The sequence below is a fragment of the Electrophorus electricus genome, chromosome 14, assembly GCF_041902795.1.
Source record: "Electrophorus electricus isolate QZ-2024a chromosome 14, ASM4190279v1, whole genome shotgun sequence".
Taxonomy (NCBI): Eukaryota; Metazoa; Chordata; class Actinopteri; order Gymnotiformes; family Gymnotidae; genus Electrophorus; species Electrophorus electricus.
In genome coordinates this window covers 9,975,001-9,995,000 of record NC_137510.1, presented here as the reverse complement: position 1 = coordinate 9,995,000, position 20,000 = coordinate 9,975,001, and the positions used below count along the sequence as shown (strand labels likewise).

Sequence of the window (20,000 nt, the reverse complement as noted above, 5' to 3'; positions counted from 1 at the left end):
CTGTCCTCCACCTAACCCCACTTCAATCCAGATGAGCCCGAGTCTGCAGACAAGTCCCACAGACACCTTTGCAGCTGTGAATAAGCAATAAACATACTTTAGTATGTCAGCCGACAGCTGAAACGCGGGACGGGCATCCTTTGTCGAGGTGTTTTAGGTTCCAAACTAATTCTTGCCCACGCCCATCAGCTTGAGCCACTGTCCTGTTGACTTCCCCAAGCCAATTCCGCCCAACGATGTCCGAAGGCTTTACAGACGAACGTGGATGTGGGCGGGGTTACAGAGCCCGCTGGGTGGGATCTGGCGTCTGTGCTCAGGAGAGAACGAGGGAAGAGAAATTGAGAGAAGGAAGGAGCAGGAGATAAATGGATAGATGCACACAGAGACGGATACAGAGAAAGACCAAGAGACACTGAGAATGGGAGCTGTGAAGAACATGCAGAGCAAAAGTGAGAGAGGGATAGAGGGATAGAGAGATAGAGAGATAGCAGGAGTATCAAAGAGAAAAAAGTAAGCGCGAGAGACAGAGAGTGAGAAAGATAGAGAGAATACCGTGACATTTTGATATGGGTTCTTCCCATATTTCTGGATGGCAGGATGTAAGGTTCTGTAGTGAGGGTCTGAATGTCATGAACTGAATATCACTGGAAATGTTTATAGCTGGAGAGTTTATAGTAATACGCTGACATTTCTAAGCCTTATGGACAACCATCACATGAAGACAAGTCAAGAGTGAAATCTCATGCCAGTGCAAAGTTGGCAGTGTGACATTTAGACAGAACACTGAAGACACACAACTTCACCAATACAGGGTAGATTTTATATTTTTGAAAAAACACACACTGGTATGCATGCATGCATTCTCTGTCTGTCTGTCTGTCTCTCTCGCTCTCCCACACAGACGCACACACACACACACACACACGCACGCACGCACGCACGCACACACACACACACGCACACACACAGGCTTAACAGAGACAGACAACAGGCCTGTATTTGAGGGTACTTTCTGTCAACCCAACAACCCAAATATGATCCCATGCATCTCACTTCATGGGAAGTGCCTGTGGAACAGTGAGCTCACCAAACAGGCTGCAGCCCTGTCCTGAATGAGAGCACATGAATGGGCAAACTCAACACGGCAGAACAGCAGAATCAGAACATCAGAATCAGACACAAACGGGGGGGGGGAAACACATCCCGCTCGAACATTAGACTTTCTCCCTCTAAACTATTGGTTACTGTCCCCATTTTGATCCAGACTGTGACTGGTTCATTGTTAAACTTGTTTGTGAGCAGGGGGATGGGAATTCACTACAGAACTTTGACTTTTGAGAATGGCCTGACTGTAAGCAATTCACATTTCCAAACAGCACTCTTAAGGTGAATTCTGTCTGTCATGAGGTGATCTTCAGCATAGAACAAGGACAATATATGTTGCTGGTAAGTGGAGCTAATGAATGTATTAACACACACAGACACACCACTTCAACTTTTTGGGGATTTGTCAGAGTGTTTTGTGCACAAGCTGTGAGAATATCCATAACTGAGGCAGCTCTCCAAGATCTCAGTTTCTAGAATCATCCGTCATCAGCAGGTGAGGAGAGCATTATCAGTTAAACCACAATCATATTCATATTATTTGTTTGTGCCAGAGCCTAGAGTCCGCTTTACTGCAGTAGAGAAAATCCCCGTACATTTTTCCAAAAATGTTCCTAACAAAGCTGTTCCACTATGTTTTTCCAAAGGTGAGTGCGGAAGCCAGCAGCCAGGGTCAGGCCTGCTGCGGCTGGCACGGCTGTAATTATCCCAGTGTTTTGTCGTGGGGTTTGAGGACAAATGGAGAGGACTGCGACGAAAGAGCAGAGATGTCCGCCCTCTCTGGGCATCCGGGAGATAATGCAGCAAAACGCGACTGCAGCAAAACCATTATAAAGACACATTTAGCTGCAGAGAGCTCACATTAGTCCTTCACACTCCCTCTCTCTCACACTCACACACACACACACACACACACACACAGCATTAAGAAGAGTAATAAAAAGTGATGTATTAGCACACACACACACACACACACACACACACACACACACGTACAAGCACGCACACTTACATGCAGGTACAGACAGGTATTGTACAGCATATGTCAAGTGACATATTAGAACATACACACTTGTACGTACACACACACACACACACACACACACACACACACACACACAACTGCACTGCTGCTTTCTGTCCCAAATATCACCTCCATTTGGCATCAAATTTACGTATGTCATTACGAGAGAATGAGAAAAGGCTGCTATTTTAAAAAGATTAAGAGAGGGAAGGAGACAAATGCCTTTGGGGTTTTTTTTGGTTTGTGTTTTTTGTTACAGCAGGTTTTTGCACTACCTCTCAAACATACAGAGACAAACCCACACAGCCCATGCACACTTTGCCTGTAACAAAGCGTGAAATCCCACCCTTTAAAAAGGACATATTATATATATTAACAGGGCACACATAGGCAGTGAGAGGGAGAGTATACACACACACACACACACACACACACGCACGCACGCACGCACGCGCACGCACGCACGCACACATGCACATAAAACCTTAACTATAATAAAGAAAATGTGTCTTTGAGAGAGAGAGAGAGAGAGCCAATATGTTTAAAGGACCAATAAAGAAATATGGAAAATATCAGAACTGTTGGAGACAGTCCAGAATGAAGCCAGTGAGAGCCGTTGACCTCAGATCCTGCTGTCATTACAGTGGAGATAGACTCCATGAACATGCACTAATGCCAAATCCATTAGCTCCACGAATACAGCTGCAATACCACACTTTAATGCATTTAAGCAATTAGACAAAAATGAGAGGTAATTGCTGATCGTTAAATATCTGGTCAAAATATTCAAATTAACACATGCTGTATTACAATCCAGGCTACTGACTGGACATCATCTCCATTCACCCACAAAGCAGCTTATAAATGTCAAACCAGTGACACTGATATTCTCCTACTCCACCTACAGGCTTCTGAGTTGATGTCCATAGTGTATATTGTTCCGAAATGGAACTGGGAACCGTGGGGAGAGGGCGTTCTCACTGGAATGTACGTTTGAGTTTGTCTTGGCAATTCTTACTGAGCGTCGACTGTTTTCGCTATTTATTTTCATATATGCCAAGGTTTGGGGGGTTTTTTTTGGACACGTTTCCATTTGTCTGGATTTTAAACGTATGGTGTTCCATTTTTTTTCCCCATCTAAGATTTTAATTTTCTTCCAATGAGCAGCCTTAGTCCTTGCTGAAGTAAAATGTAGGTGGAGGTAAAGTGTGATTCCTACTTTGGGTGCGTGAACTGGTCCAACAGTGAGACCCTCTCCACCAGATCTCCACCAATGCTCCGCACCACCTCATAGAAGTCGTGCTCGGTGTAGCCTTCTGCCGGCAGCCAGAATGAGATATCGTTGAACAGGGCTGGGTACTTGCTGAAGGCCTAGGATAGAGAAACACAGAGGACTCTTTTCATCGAGGTGCTGAAGGCCTGGGCCGCGCTCAGCCGTATGCATATTTGGTCTCAAATGTCACCAAAATAAATGCAGTCAGGTAAAAGCCTGCAGATTAGTATCTACCCCCCAGGCATTTTATATTAGCAATGCTGATTGGAATTTGGACGATAATAAATTGGTTTAAAAGGTCATTCCATCTTACTTTTATCTGAGTAACACGCACCTGATTAAGGACTTATATACAGAACTCTGTTGTTGTGTCATGAAACTATAAACAAGCTATACGTACAGAACCAATTCACTAAGCAATAAGCCTGATGCTCATTCGGTTGAAAAATCCAGAATTCTCTTTGCTTCATACTATTCGATGCATGATCCAAACGGTGGAATCCAACCAATTACAAGTTTGCTTTCCTTCTTTTCCCCTCAATTTAGTCATTGCTAATTCCCACTTTACAGTAGGTTTGTCTGCGTTTCACAGCAGCCGACATCCCAGGAGTGTGTTTCTCTCTCCTGGGCATGTTTTCATGTGAAACCAGCCACATCTTTTCGAACTGACATACGCTCTACGCATGTGACCTAACAGAGGCCTGTGACTGGTTAGCATTAGCCTAAACAACACAGGCAGAGGGAAACGGGGTCTTTTTCCAGGGCGCCAGCTCTGCTTTCTTGGACTCCCGGCCATGAACGGCAGTGTCATAATCGTGATTTGAACTAGAGACGCACGATGATGGGGCACAATCTTACAAAACATCAGAATTATTTTAAAAAAGGGAAAAACAGGGAAGATTGGACCTGTTACTACTAATGCCTTTTGTTTAAAGCTGAACTTTGACGAACTATTACGCTAACGTATAACAAGGCAGTTATTAAAACACATAAAGGTGTTTGAAGCACAAGGAGAACTCAACAGAACACATTAAAAATAAACGAAGGAAAAAAGACAAACATTATAGTCACTCCAGAAGAATAGCTTTGCTTATGTGCGGCTCCAAGTGAGGGCATGAATTCTACTAAAAGAGCATAATTTGCTGCTCATGACTCCCAAAACAAAGTCAGCACTGCCAGGTTACCCATGATCCACTGCAGGGGATGTGGGATTGCGCACGTAAGCCATTCACATAGATCCTGGCAGTGCCCTGACATACAAACATATTGAAAGGAACTTGGATCATTATTTACAGATATGCTAAATGTATAGTGACAACGTGCACTTCCATTTAGATATTTAGGCTACATAAGGAAATGACAGGAAACAAAGTACTTTCTAAAATGTATTTATTGGTTTATTTTGTTTTGCAGCAGGAAAAACAAATCTCAGTAAGACGCTGGTGTGTCTAGCTGGTGTCTGTTTCTCTGCCATAGAGCAGTGTACAAGAACAGGAGATCTATGAGATGAGATGTATGATGTGATGAAACCTAACTAAGAGGTATATCAGAAGTGGGAGAAATGGCTTTTATTTATGCACTGTTAAAATCCGAATGCGATCATTTGCTTTATCATTTAGGTCTTTTATGTACACACTTTGTCAACTGGATTCCTATGAATGAAAGTGCCATGTTAGTCTAGAATGTGATTTTCATCTATCTAATGTGTTTTTAACATTTCTTAAAATATGACATGCCAAGAGAAATGTGTTCGTGTTTACTCAACATTAAAACGCAAGAAGAGATATTAATATTATTAATGTTTATTATTATTATTATTATTATTGTTATATTATTAACTGAACTAAGCACAGCACAGAGATGAAAGGGTGATCATGTCTGCAATTGTGGCCACTGTACATTCACTTTCTAATAAGCATAGTTGATCCGTATAGTTGATTGCATAAACCTATACAACACAAATATTTTAAGTTTGTTGAAGAAATTTTAGACTGTTGTGCTGATAAATGAATTTATACATTAATTAATAGTTAAACCCAGTGAAGAATATTAAATCGATATGAAGAAAACTATGCCCAATGCAGAATGCAGTTCTCCCTTAGTGGGTCATAAAAATTGTCAATAAATAAGACTTGATCTAGGTTGAAGTTAAATGTTGATCTTAAATAGTAAAATATTTTTTTAAAATACCTCCTCGCAGGAGGGGATAGATCTTTGAAGCCCTGGTCAGACCTCAGGCTCAGCTAGCAGCTTAGGCCGGGGCTTTTCCACAGGCTGACCCTGAACACGGACAGCAGGCTTCAAGTCGACATGAAGACGGCAGGCAGCTGCAGCCTGGCCTTAAGTTTACACTTACACCGTAAGGCCACTGCCCCCTTCGGAGGCACCGCGTTCACAAAGGGCCTGCGATCCCTGCTGCGCTCCTAACGCTTACAACTCCTCCAATCCCCACACGCTTTTGGGCTTGCTGGACTTTTTAATTAAATACCAAACAGAATAGGAAAGGCAATTTTGCTGAAGTTAAGACATTAAGGGGTAATCTTCCGTCTTACACATTCATCTTGTTTACATCCCAGGCACTGTGCGAACTGTCAACTCTTGTCAACGCGTACAGAATGAAAAGAGTTCAACAATGAACCAATTATTTACATAGGACTTGACAAGAATATTAAAATGGTGTGTTTATTTTCATAATGTCGTATAGTATAATAGTAAAGCAGGCTCAGGTACAGTGTGCTTCAACGTGAACCGGTATGAAATACTTCACATTCTCTTCTGACAACAAACCCACGTAACGTAAGTGTGAATGATAAGGACCATTAGGAAGCACTGCTATGAATCTTATGACACATAATACTAAGTATTACAGGATTCATGATAATGCTGTCATAATTATTAAGTGTTGCTTGCCTGGACATGAAGTAGTGTAGCACAGCAGCCTTATAGGGCCAGGTAGAGAGAACTTGCTAAGTGGGACCGATGTGCTAATTTCGTGTGCGTCTGTCTGTGTGTAAGGCCATAGCAAACATGGAGGGTGAAGAAAATCCACTGACCTCACTCCCCTGCACCCTGTCATCCTTCGTTACTAATAAGGACAGAGAGGCAAGAGAGGAGAGACAGAGAGAGAGAGAGACAGAGAGAGAAGGCAGAAAGAGAGCCAGGGAAAGTGAGAACATGCATACATAGCGCATCGCATATCTGTTCAGCTGGTGACTGGAGGCTACGTTCCCCCTCTCTCTGCTTTTCTCTAGGGGAGCGCAGGAGGCAGGAACGATAAATAACCCCTACAGGATGCTCAGACAAGCGAACAGGTACACCTCACCTCTCCCTCTCCCTCAGCGTGGCTGTGAACAATGGATGGGAGGTAGAGAGAGAGAGAGAGACGGGCTGAGGACTGACCCGCAGCCAAAGAGCTAAGGTGATCACTCACTCTCTCACGCACGCTCTCACGCACGCACGCACGCACGCTCGCTCTCACGCACGCTCGCTCTCACACACGCACGCACACTCTCACACACGCTCTCACGCACGCTCTCACGCACGCACGCACGCTCTCACACACGCTCTCACACACGCTCTCACGCACGCACGCTCTCACGCACGCACGCTCTCACGCACGCTCGCTCTCACACGCACGCTCGCTCTCACACACGCACGCACACTCTCACACACGCACGCACACTCTCACACACGCTCTCACGCACGCTATCACGCACGCACGCACGCACGCTCTCACGCACGCACGCTCTCACGCACGCACGCTCTCACACACGCACGCACGCTCTCACGCACGCACGCTCTCACGCTCTCACGCACGCACGCTCTCACGCACGCACGCTCTCACACACGCACGCACGCTCTCACGCACGCTCTCACGCACGCACGCTCTCACGCACGCTCTCACGCACGCTCTCACGCACGCACGCACCCTCTTTGGGACTACTGGACTACCAGTCCACACAAAACAGTCTGCTTTCCAACACAATACTCAGACCAGTGACTTTGTATTTATGACAAACTCTCAGGTCATTCTTCAAGCGCAACGTACATTGTGACCTCTAGGCTTCTGCTAGAGTAAACAGTGAGGCCACGGCTGACAGACTGCTGCTCCAGCTCAGCAGCCTTTCAAAGGAAACCAAGGCAGCACAGGGAAAAGGACACAGCCCATGACTGACCTTTGACCTTCCGCCGTTTCAGAGGGGGAGAGGTGCCGGAACACACTCCCTCACTCTGTACAGATACAAGCTGGAGCTGGTGGCCATGCGTTACCAAGCACGTTCTTAACAAGGAGGTAACAGGCTTGGGAAACAAAGGTTCACAGCAACAGCTAAAGGTGACCCAAGCTTGACCCGAAAAACCATCACTCCTTAGATTACAGAGATCCGTTTTCAACAATTTTTTTGTAGTTAGAATTTGATTTAGAAACGCGACGTATGATATCATGATTATCATGTTTAATACTAGTCTTTAATTTATTTCTTTACTATTATTCTCATTTTAATTAGCCATTAGTCTGGTTGGCCTGAAGTGATGTTGCCCATTGTCTTTATATACTGTGATAAATGAACCTTCAGTTAAAAGTCATTCACATAATATAGCAGTTTGTGATGTTGAGACTGACAGTCGCTAGTTAGAGAAACATCCTACATTGCAACATCTAGCAGCGTAACATTACCCGTCATGACCATCATGTCTTTGAGTCACAGACTGACTTGCTTTGGTGAGATTTCTGTTTTAATAACTGATTTAATATCTGTGATGATATGGACCTTTAGTGACAGCATGAATAAATCGTGTAAGGTTTGATTTCTATTCCTTGGACTTAATTTCACTATTAATGTTGTGGTGATCTGTCTCCATTCACTCATCTCTGTCTCCATTCACTCATCTATGTTTTTTTGTATTTTTAGGAATGCTATTTAGGGACAAATAAGGCAGAATGTTTAGCCTTAAAACACTCTGTGTTAGGTGTTTAATATGCTAATTCACAATTGTCATGCTTGGTCTTGTAAGAAAAGACATGTATAGAAGGGTCATTTGGGAATCTTACAAGCATTTGCTATATCAGAAGTAGCACAATTGCACTAAACAAAGTACTAAATATTTACCAATACAAAATATTTTTGCATGATGCATTTTATGGTATATAGCAAATATAAGTTTGTTTTTATGTAGAGGCCCTTTGCGAGATGAGTTAGAGAAAGTGCTTGCTACGCCCCGTCTGGGAGTGAGAAGGACCGTGCCAGTGAAATGACAGAGTACCGCGATTCCAAGGCTGACATCAAGCAGATAAAACTAACAGACATTTTCTTCATGGTTATTTTTGCTCACCTTTAGCAAGATTGCCAATAACTCTGGAGGGATTTTAACTGTAAAAAAAAATTAACGATCTTATCAAAGTCAAATATAATTAATAACTCATAGCAAATCACTCAAGTTTTAGTATTATGATGGTTAGACACATCACCGTATGAATTGAGAATGAATGCCACATTGCTCTACCAGTGTTCACGTGCAATTCTCTCTGCTGCAGGCTAATGTGTATTCATGCGTGTGTGTGTGTGTGTGTGTGTGTGTGTGTGTTCATTTGACCTCACAAATAATGGTGGAAGGAAAACCACCAAAAATGAGGGAAGCTCTGTAGCATGTGTGTGAGTCAGACTATGAATGAGCGTGCCATGAGAACAGCCATCATCAGGCCCTTACATGGGAACAACGGGGGCTCTGATAGAAGATATGCGTGAATGTGAATGCCAGACACAAAGTGCAATAGAGAAGTCAGTGCATGAATCAGAATGAATATCTCTGCAGTACTGCTGCATAGCATATAACGCGTAAGGGCTACATGCTATAAATAATAAACATTATTTTTCTATGGTGTACAGCAAAAGGAAATTCTGATAAGGATTTAAAATGTCTGACCAAAGTGTATATGTACGTGTATATATTATTTTAAGGTTACTTTAAGGTGCTTTACAATACTGTGTTGTGGACTCTATCAGGTGTGTAGGGGTGTGTGTGTGTGTGTGTGTGTGTGTGTCAGTGTGTGCATTTAAAAAAAAAGAAGTAGAAAACCACTAGACAGTTTTAACATGCAAAGCACAGATGGCACAGAACATAGTCATCTTTTAAAAAACATTCAGTCAGTAAATATTTACGGAATTTACCTGAAGAAATAAATAGACTGGCAGTGTATACATTCAACCATTGAACTCTAAAAACTCAATGATTCAACAGATACTCACTCGATGCTTGAATAACCGTATTCAGCTCATACCGCGGGCACCGTAACAGTGTTTTACGGTGTGTGCGGACTGTACCTGAAAGGTGACTGGATGGTGGATGGTCGGCAGGTGGAACTGCTGGAGGAAGCTCTCGTCCTGGCTCCAGAACAGGCGGATATCCGGGATGCCAAACAGAACCATGGCCAGGCGTTCCAGGCCCAGGCCAAAGGCCCAGCCAACTTTATTCTCTGCCCCCGCTGCCAGAGGAAAGGACAGAGATAGCTGGTGGGTGATCACTATTCAACTGTCCTCCATTCAGAATGCACCGCGCTGAAGTTAGCTAACATTATGAAGGACTGCTGCGTGGTTTTTTTATAGAGACTTAAAGCAAGACCAAAAGCTAAACTACAATAGGAAGGCATAAACAGCACAATCAGCTTTTATGTAAAAAGTACATGGCAGCGTGATTGAATTAATGCTGCTTCAGAAAGCTGTTGCAGTTCGGCTTTATGTGATTAAGAACTCGACAAGCTGAAGGCCGGCTTGAGTGGCAGCTCGCCCAGACAGACAGGAAACAAGAAATTCAGCAAAGCCTTGACTTTCCAGGTGCATATGACAGAGCCGGGTCATCAGACACACCTCTGCGATCGTTATGAATGTGATTTGCTCCCCAACCTGGGGTGACAAATGGTGGGATGAAGGGTGACCACTCGTCCACATCCACCCCCATTTCTCCAGCTCTCTCTCTTTATGCCAGAGCAGCAGTCTTTCAGAATCGTGGAAAATCGGCTTTATATGGTAATGAAGCAGGAACTCTGGGGTCAAAGCACTCAGTCGGCAAGATGACACATCTGAATAAATCTAAACTTCATATGCATAGATCAATCAACCGGCCCATCCTGCTTCCTGCACTTTACATTAATTACTCCACACGAGTGTGGCATTGACTTCCCTCGTTGGGCTACAGAGGGAAAACTTTTCATGTGTGTAATTGTTTAAAAGCTTGAACGGGCATTCTGTTTCGAGCTGTTGTTCTGTCTCGAGTGCGGTGTAGCACGGCTGGAATTTTCAAGTGGTAAAACCAGGTTGGTCATGTCCACAAGCAGGCTGGACAGAGGACTGATGGACAGGCTGATTGCCATCACATGCCTGCCACTGTAGGTAACAGGCACATCAAGAGAGATGAAAGAGCAACGTAAAGCTTTGTGACGTGGTTAATAGTGTAGTGGGTTCGAGGCTCAGTGGTGGGGACTAACACATGCGCACACATGCTCTCAACACACTTGCTCACAAAGCCAAAGGCGCGACCCAATGCACGATGAGTATGGCAGACATCAGTGATGACCTCAGATGAACGCTGCCAACAGCTACGTGTCGATACGCTCCACTTCTGTTCCCTTTCCAGGTCTGTGATGCCTGCCTCTCCCTCCGGCCAATCAGAACAGCCGTGGAAGGGGGGCTGGCATCTGATGCAGTTCACCTGACATCACTGATGACATCAGCAGCGCTAATAGTCCTTGGCAGCTCTCGCTTTCCCGGCTTGATGCCTCTGTGCCATCCCCCTCCCTTCAACTCTCTCTCTCTCTCCATCACTCATCCAATTCCACCACTAACTCTCCTCCATTGCCCTCCGACTCCCTCTCTCTCTCCATCCTGTGCCTATCGTTCATCTTCTCTCCACACCTACTCCTCCTTTTTCCGTTTCTTCTACATTTCCTGCCTGTTCCTTCATCTCCGTCATTCCATCCCTCTTGCAGCACCTCTTTTCCCATCTGGTTTCCCTTGGAGCTGCTAAAAGCTCCGCCCCCAATCCCCACCCCAGATCAAACACACACACAGCCTGGAATGACGGGATAGTGTCTCCCACAGCATGCAGTGTTTTTCCGGTGTCCTTATAACACAGTACTACTTAGGACATGCAAAAACTAGTTTCAAAGAGCACCACCATGATATATAAAACCTGTGGATGAAATATGAGTTTGTTCCAAGAAATGAGGAGAAACACCAATAGGCAGCAAGCAGGTAAATCTGGAACTGAGTTACTGCTCACCTTTCCTAAATGGCATTTATCAATGTGTGCTAGATAATAAAAATGTCACCCAGTGATTCTAGAAATATGGGGGGCCTTTTTTTCCCCTCACCAAATGACATTTAAACAGCATACCGTGGGAAAGTTTTAACAGAACGAGCTGCATGAATTACCAGTGCTATATCTACAACTGCTTACTTTTTCTCCTTCAGAAATCTGTTGCTTTTATCCACTCCTTACACCTCGGCAATTACGGAGCCCCTACAGTTAAACGAGGTATACGACTCTGCAGTCTTCACAAAGCTACAAATCACGCAGCAGAGTAACCGAGCGTACGACGCAGCCACGGATCCATTCAGCGATCTGTACTACCATCCAAAATGCTGTTTTATCTCTGTGACTCATCTGAACCATTTAATCACAAACCACCAAACTTCATTACAGCCTTATCAGGAGACTGAAGTACGGCTGTTTCCTGGAGTGCACACGGAACGTGGACATGAGGATCGGCGCGAACCGCCCGCATAACGAAAAAGATCGAGCGGGTCTCAAAACCCTGCAGGCCACGGCGACGGCGGAGAGAAGCGGCTCATTCCAACAGGAACATGAGTTTGCATTTGCATAGTGTGATTAATACGAATCAATTTTTTATTTATTTTTTTTTTTTTTGTGGGAAGATATTGGCTCAGGCTTTCCTCAACTCCCGTATATAACCAGTCATGAATAAGTCATCTAGGAACATAAATAATGCAGCTTGATTAGTAATAGGGTGCAATGTTTTTGTTGCATTTCGTACGTCAATATGAGAAGAAGAATTGGAGTTGCACTTCTGGTTCAAGGTAAAAGGCTTTAAGAGCCGCCAAGACAAGAAATTGGGGTTGGGGGGGGGGGGGGGGAGTGGGCCTGACAGGAACTAATATTGCTCACGTTCATTCTGAGAAAGGGGGGCACATAAGTTATAAGATTACAAAGTAGGGCTTTATTATTTTCACCATTAACTGTCACACACAGTAATAGAGCAGTCAAGGTTACAGAAACTTTCTCACTGTTGCAATATCTCACCACTGTCATTTCAGATGTGAAGTCTCTCTCCCTAGAGACCTCTTATCCGAACGCTGGGTGTCTTTGTCTACGGCTGTGGTGAGTGTCTCTGCGCTGACTTAGTCAATGTGTTAAATAAATGAACTAAGCCCAGTTATGGCCCAAGAGAATTTGGCTATAAAAACAGACTGAGTGTAGTGGTACAAGTACAGATTAAAGCCAGCCACAGGCAACAAGTATGTAAAAAAAAATTCATGACCAAACGACCCTCACAAAAAACAAAAAGATTTATGGCTTACTTTTTTAAAGGCATACTACGCAAAGAATACTTGGTAATGAAAAACTGGTAAATGCTAGCATAATAAAACCCAGATGCTACACAACAGCCATAACAAAAGAATGCCGTTGCAGTCCAGCTGACAATCCTACTATGCACAGATATGTACAAAGTATCTGAAGTGCTGATGTCACATTCATTCATCCATCCATCTTCTAATCTTCTTAATCCGATTCATGGTCAAGGGGGCGGGACATATCCCGGCAGCACGGGAACAAACCCTGAACAGGGGGGCGGTCCATCACAGGGTACACGCACACACATCCACTCACTCATACTAGGCCAATATAGAGATGCCAATCCTAACATGCGCACGTTTGGAATTTGAAAACCAGAGTACCGATTTCCTTCCGACAGCAAACAAGATCTGACATTCTCTGACTAGAACGGCCATAAGCGCTCATGATGCAATTATCTATTAATACATAAGATCAGATCACTGACAGAACAGAAACAACAACTACTCTGTTCTGCTCTGTCAAACTTGTTTGACACGTATTAATGAAGGATACAATGAAAGTTGAACAAAAGTTCCACTCAGATATGCTTTCCTTGTTGCAGAATCTCAAAATTCCCCTAAACAAAAACAAACAATACAATTAACATTCAGTGGCATGGCCCAAGTAATCTCCTTTGAAATTCTCTTCCAGAATTCAAACACCACCATGTGCTAAAACCTCTCATTTATCAAGTGCTCATTTATCAGCATTGCAGCATTCTGTTGTCCGAGTCTTATTTAGTGCCCCCATCTCCGAATTCTACAACAAAAAAACCTAGAAACAAGTACAGCTAATAATTCATGAGAGGTTGACAGTGTGGCTTAACCTTGTCTAAATGCTGGCTCAAACCTAAGATGTGCCGGGTTCCACGTCCGCTAAACCTCCAAGAGTTTAGCTCTGGCTGCCGTTTGCATTTAATCCTTTCCAAATTAAAGGCTGCTTTTTCTGTTGTATGTTTGATTCCACTCCAATGCTCCAAAATAATAGTGCTTTCTGGAACTCACAACACTTGGATTAAACTGAAGTGGCACACGTCAGAAGACATGACATCCATCACACAGAGAATTAGCTGATGGAAGACTGAAATCCTCCTTTACTCAACGAACTAATCAGAATTTTATCATTTTTTATGGACTTACGGATAATAAACATATATCTTTACATGTAATGAAAAATTTGCATTAAGACCATTCAGTTAGTAAAATCAGAGATTCTTTCAGGAAAATTATTTAGTTAGCAATGATTCTGAAATGAATATGTGTAAAAGGTATAAAGGTATAATGTCTGGTTTTACGTATGGATTTACTTTTGGATTAGATTGCAGCGCCAAGAGTGAATCACCACTAGATGTCCGGGAAAACAGGGTCAGACTTTGCTTCTCAAATGCATGTAAAATAAATCAAGCCCAAAGGAAACGTGAGTCCAGTTTCTGAAGCTAAATAACTGAATATTATGGGTCTCAAATCACATATACATTCACCACTGGGGCTAAACGATCTGGGGAAAATAATTCTTTTTCACACCAATAGTGTAATTTCTAAAAAATTAATTTAAAACGGTCCCCACAGTAAAAACAAAACAAAGCAAAACAGCCCATAAAAACTTGTTATACTTAGTGCAAATGAATGACATATAGCAGCTGCTACTAGTGTTTATTTAAACAGTTCTACAATATAACTACTACTACTGATACAACTACTGCTGCAATTCAACAACTGAATACAATTTAAGCAGTCTGCAAATCTCAAAAACCTTATTCATTTTTTTTAACAAAGTGGGTAATGATGTGTAATTAAAGTAACAGCTCTTGTAAAAAAAAAAAAAAAAAAAAATCAAATCAATTGTTAAGAAGACCTACACATCACCAAATCCAATAAACACATGCCTTGAACCTAAACCCATTTATTAGATACTTCAATTTTATTAGTGCATTTTACAAGTGCACAATTTACACAATATAGCCTCCCAACTTAAACCCATCTCATCACAAGCCAGTTCCTGACCACAGATCCACTACTTACTAGAAATTATTTGGGCTACAGACCAACACAGCACTCAGTGTGACAGTGTATCAGGCAGATTTTACATTCCAGCAGTGTTACTGCTTAGTCGAGGACGGTCTGCCACCAAAAAATATCCCAAGCCAAAAGCAGTCCTATACTAGAAACTTTATAATTAATAAATAATTCTAATAAATTAGATGGTAAGTGTATGTTTAATATATCACATGCACATTAGTATAACTATATGAGAAGAAAAACAGCTCTCAATGGATACAAAATAATGCTTGTGTGCTAAGCTAATTTACGAAGCTATTACATCTCAATTAGTGCAGCTTGGTGGGGCTGCGATGATGGCTCCGTTTGACTTCACTCTGGTCCCTTTGCACCAGCTGCTAGGGGACACAGATGCCCTACACCCACAATGACATATTCATTCTGTTCTTCGGCTTTAGTCTGTCTTAAAATGCTGATGCTACCCGGAGCTAGCATGTGTGCTCCAAGCTCAGAGAGCAGCTACGCAGCCGCAGCGAGACCTCATTATTTCCTGGGTCAAAGGCTGTGGCCTGCAGAACACTGACTCACTCTTTCATTGTAAAGATTCCAGAATAATGCATTTTGGTTATAGGACTCCTGGTAGGAATCCTAAGGGGACATATTAAGATTTAAGGATCATGGCTGCCCAGTGCCACTTCATTTTAAGACTTTTCTGTCCTGAAACATTCTCCCAATCGGTATTTCCTTATCCCAACAGCACGGAACAGTGGTAATTGGTGTGGCTACAGAGCCACGCCGGCGCAGGGCTGGTGTGGCTGCAGTGTTTTGTTCTAAACAAGCGAGAGCACTGCTCACTTCACTCCTTTAATCAGCTTACTTGTAGCGGGAGTGCACCTGCTTGGCTGGAACTAAAGCCTACAGCAACACAAGCACTTTGAGGGTGAGACAGCCTACCAGTGGTGTAGCTGGAGAAAGGTAGATACCATAGCTTGAAAATCAATTTAAATAGACAGAATTCATTAGCATTCAAATTTTAACATATTGATGCCTTTTCAGCCACTGCAATCATGTACTTTGGGCAAAGACATGCAGTATAACCAACTTAATTTCTCAAGAGTAATGTTCTTCCCCATTGCTGAAACGTGTGGTTAAAAACTAAAACGAACAATTTCAAAGTACAAAGCGGACTCAAATTTTGGCACTCGACACAACATGTTGGCTTGCAAGATAGAGGACCTTCTTCTCAGCTGTAAGACACCAAAGACCACTAAATGCTATGCTTCCTTCTGGGATTTCTGGACATTTCAGATGTCATACTCTTGGCACTTGCATGAATGCTGTTGTACAGCGGCCAGGTAAAACCAGGCTTGCCTGCGTAGTTTCGTGTTTAACTCAACCAGGCCCTGTTGCCAAACACGCGTCCATGATGTTGAATGACACCTGTGTATCAGAAAGCACAGGGGTTCACATTATGCATAAATCTTCTGTATGATGTAAATGAAGGAAATACATAGACTGCAAATAATACGAGCTAAAATAACCACCACCAAAAGGCGCTACAGAAAGTGGGTGAAGCCCTCGCAGACCTGCAGGACATCTGCACCAGGCACTGTGCTGACAAAACAACAAAGATCATCAAAGCTGCCAGCCATCCACACAACGGCCTCTTTTCGCTGCGGCTGTCAGTGCGGTTGCCGCAGCTCCAGGGAGAACTCGGAATGCCTCGAGAGAGTGTTCTTCCCACAGGCGTTCCGTGTGGGGAACAAGGCCAACACACACTAACTGGACTTCCACCACCCCGACAGATCCCTCTGCAGGCATTCTCAAGCACCCACACTTTAAACTTATGGAGGATCTTTCACCCTATATGAGAACAGCTATATACATCCCATGAACAATAACTCATTCCTGCACCTACACCTTTCAAAGTATAGCACACCATACTTTATATCATATTATTTGTATTTATGATATTTTCTACGATGCCATTTTCTTACATATGGTTACACTTCAGATCCATATTGATATCATGCCTCCTCAGTTATAGTGCCCATAATAAGTAAATACAGTGGTCTTGGTTTTTACAATGTTTGCTGTAACTGCTGTGCCGAACAAGAGTTTGTGTAGTAAGTTGTGGTTTGTGAACACACAGTTTGAGAGCTTGCAGCCAAACATTTCACCACAGGACTATGTTAGGTTAATCTCTTGCATGTGACAAATAAAACTATAAACTTGATATAGCTGACTGATGATGTTAACATGCAGCTTAAAACAGCTTAAAATTAAGTGATTAAGCAAGAATTTTAAACAATTATCTTAGATTTTAATTTTCATTCTTGCATTTAAATTAAAGTTAAATATTCACAGTGATTGGACTGTTGTACAAAAACAAGACAAAAAGGCACTGTGATGGATTACACAGATTCCTTTAGTGCTCTGGTTTCAGAGAGAGCCCCAACTCAAATATGCAGCATTAACTTCTAACTGTATCGATGACTGTCAGGTTTTCAAAGCTGCGTGACCAAATCTCCTTTATTTATGGATTGCCTGATTTTCAGCTCATGCCCACTTTTAAACACTTCTGTTAAACTATGGTGTGAATAAGCAGTGTGACTTTCAGACTGACAACAGCCAAAAGCAGTAGTGCTGGCATATCTAGGAAATCATTAGCATGGTAGAGAATGGCATTATGGGCTATAGGGAACTACTGCAGGGAAAGCAATGTTGAGAACACTTCTGGTTGAAGAAGAAATGAAGAACAACTTCCTATATGTGCAGGAATGTTTGAAGGATAAACAGGTTGTACTTAAGTACCCAAAAAATATTAAGTCAAGTAACATTCAATTTAATAAACCGGGCTCAGTTAACAGGACCTTAAGAAAAGGGTTTCCCAGTGTTTTAGGACATCACACATGTTGCTTCCAAAAAGAAATATCCCCAAAATGAATGAAAATTGTATGGGAACACTAAACCAAATCAATGCTAGTGGTTAAACGAAGCTTCGAAGCATTTACCTTATTCATTTCAATGTAAAATGTGCAAATGTCACGATTATGTTTCTTGCTTTCTCTCAAAGCCTATGTGCAGAAAACACTTCAAATACTATTAAAAGATCAATAACAAACAGTAAAGAAAAATGCTATTGACTGAAACTTTCTAAATACTAGTGGAAACATATAAGGACTGCAGCGCAATGGTGGGGACAAGTTCTACAGATTGATTTTTCCTAAATGGTTTTGTAACACTCCCTCACACTGAATCTGCGGCTAAAACACTACTGGAACGAAAGTCTGGACTTGTACCGGTCCAATATGGTGCTTTGTGGTAAAAATATATTTTTTTAAAAAGCAGGATTCTTCTTTTACTCTGGAAAACCCTTTCTCTAGTATATGCAATAGTGCATCTCCCTTTAGAGCAACAAGTAACTGGGTAGCTGCTAGTAGCGTAAACTAGACATGCAGATGGAGAGAAGTGTTTGTGTTTGTAAAAATACATTTCTATGTAAAGCATTTATCATTTACTCCTAAGAAGAAAACGAAAAATACATGGTGCTCTGTTGTCTTTAACTTTCAAGATCTATAACTTTTTTTCAATATTTTTCTTCAGTTTTAGTGTTTATGATGGTGCCTAGCTTGCAAAGTATGAATCGATGTTTCCCAGCTAGACACAGACAGTCTAGAAAGTGTGGATATCTGGGGACAGCTTAGAACATTCATACGGTCAGGTAATTGGAGGAGGATCTTCTAAATGACTGTTTGGTCAGATTTCATGAGGGGGACGCCGGCTCAAACCGCCACACTCCAGCGTGCAGTCAGGAGTTCTGAATGGAGGCGTTCACACTGCTGCTGTTTAGAGGCTGAAGGGAAACCTGTCACTCCGAAAGTGTGCGGTAGATGGCTAAATGGCTCATTTCCCTGCAGTGAGAGCCTCTCCGGGTTTCTAAAGCACTAGATTAGCTGAGTGACAGGTCAAACCCACAGTCTCTGAAGCCCTTCCAAGCCCTTCTTATCATTATCTGAGCTCAGACAAAGGAGCAATCACTCAGTGTGAGTCCAGGAGAAGCTGGATTTGCAATAGGGCCACATTTTTGAAAAAGCTCTGTGATCGTGGTATTTGTTAGCATTGTGTTTGCTAGTATTGATGAGATTCTTACCCTAATGTAAATACCAAAGACACATGAGCACAGAAACATATAGGGAATTATTAGCCCCGACACTTCTATATGTCTAGTACAGACCTAATTAGGCACAATGCGCACCTATTCAAACGAGCGCACAACTATCCTGGAGATGGTTGTGTACTAAGTGTGCTAGTGCAACAAAGCACATCTACCTAACTATGGAGTGGATGACATTCAAACCTTAGGGGTTTCCTTAATTACATACAAAGATACAAAGGAACAGTGCTGACGTATTACTGAATGTCATAATTAAATGTAGCCACAAAAAAAACACAAACCAAAATCTAATTGACCAACAGAGTAACCAATTAGCCTGAGGTGGTGTTGCTGCAAAGTTCCACACCAGCTTCAGATCGCCATGCTCAGTCTATGTCCACATATAACTGCTCTTAATGTAGACCATCCATAGTTATACAGTATTTAGGTAAGGACCTCCACCAAAGCTTCCAAGCATTCGCAGGAAAGCGCAGACTGCACAGTTGCAGCTTTACGAGGCCCCCGAACCTGCTTTAGCCACGTCTCTATTCAGTGACAAATCCCTCCTCAGGCCTCACTGACATCAGGAGGTATTTATCAGTGAAGAAGTGGTCTCAGCGTCTACATCTCTCCACTACGCAAGTGCCCTGCAGACAAACGGCTCTCAATTTTCGCTGAGAGTTTCCCTTCAGTGGCCAGGCGACGGCTGATTCCTCTCTGACTGGCGTCTCTGGGTCTTTTTTCCTTTTCTCCCCAGTGGGATCAGTAGGCAGAGGATGGTGACGGCCGTGAGCGAGCATCGTGCCAGCTGCCAGT

General features: G+C 42.8%; 1 protein-coding gene across 5 annotated transcripts in view; it reads right to left on the bottom strand.

Moving 5' to 3' along the window:
* Positions 1-20,000, bottom strand: part of fars2 (phenylalanyl-tRNA synthetase 2, mitochondrial) — an 85,494-nt gene that overhangs the window by 30,366 nt on the left and 35,128 nt on the right. For 4 of the 5 annotated variants that reach the window (XR_014116811.1, XM_035530836.2, XM_027013266.3 and 1 more), the window contains exons 5-6: positions 9,722-9,882; positions 3,348-3,499 (exon numbers count right to left, since the gene is read on the bottom strand). Coding sequence is in view for 4 of the 5 variants with exons in the window: in XM_035530836.2 (XP_035386729.2) it covers positions 3,348-3,499; positions 9,722-9,882 (313 nt within the window). In the remaining variant the exon portion in view is untranslated. Of the gene's footprint in view, positions 1-3,346; positions 3,500-8,732; positions 8,771-9,721; positions 9,883-20,000 lie in introns of those variants that run through there. The other variant, XM_081695720.1, reaches the window with a different exon arrangement.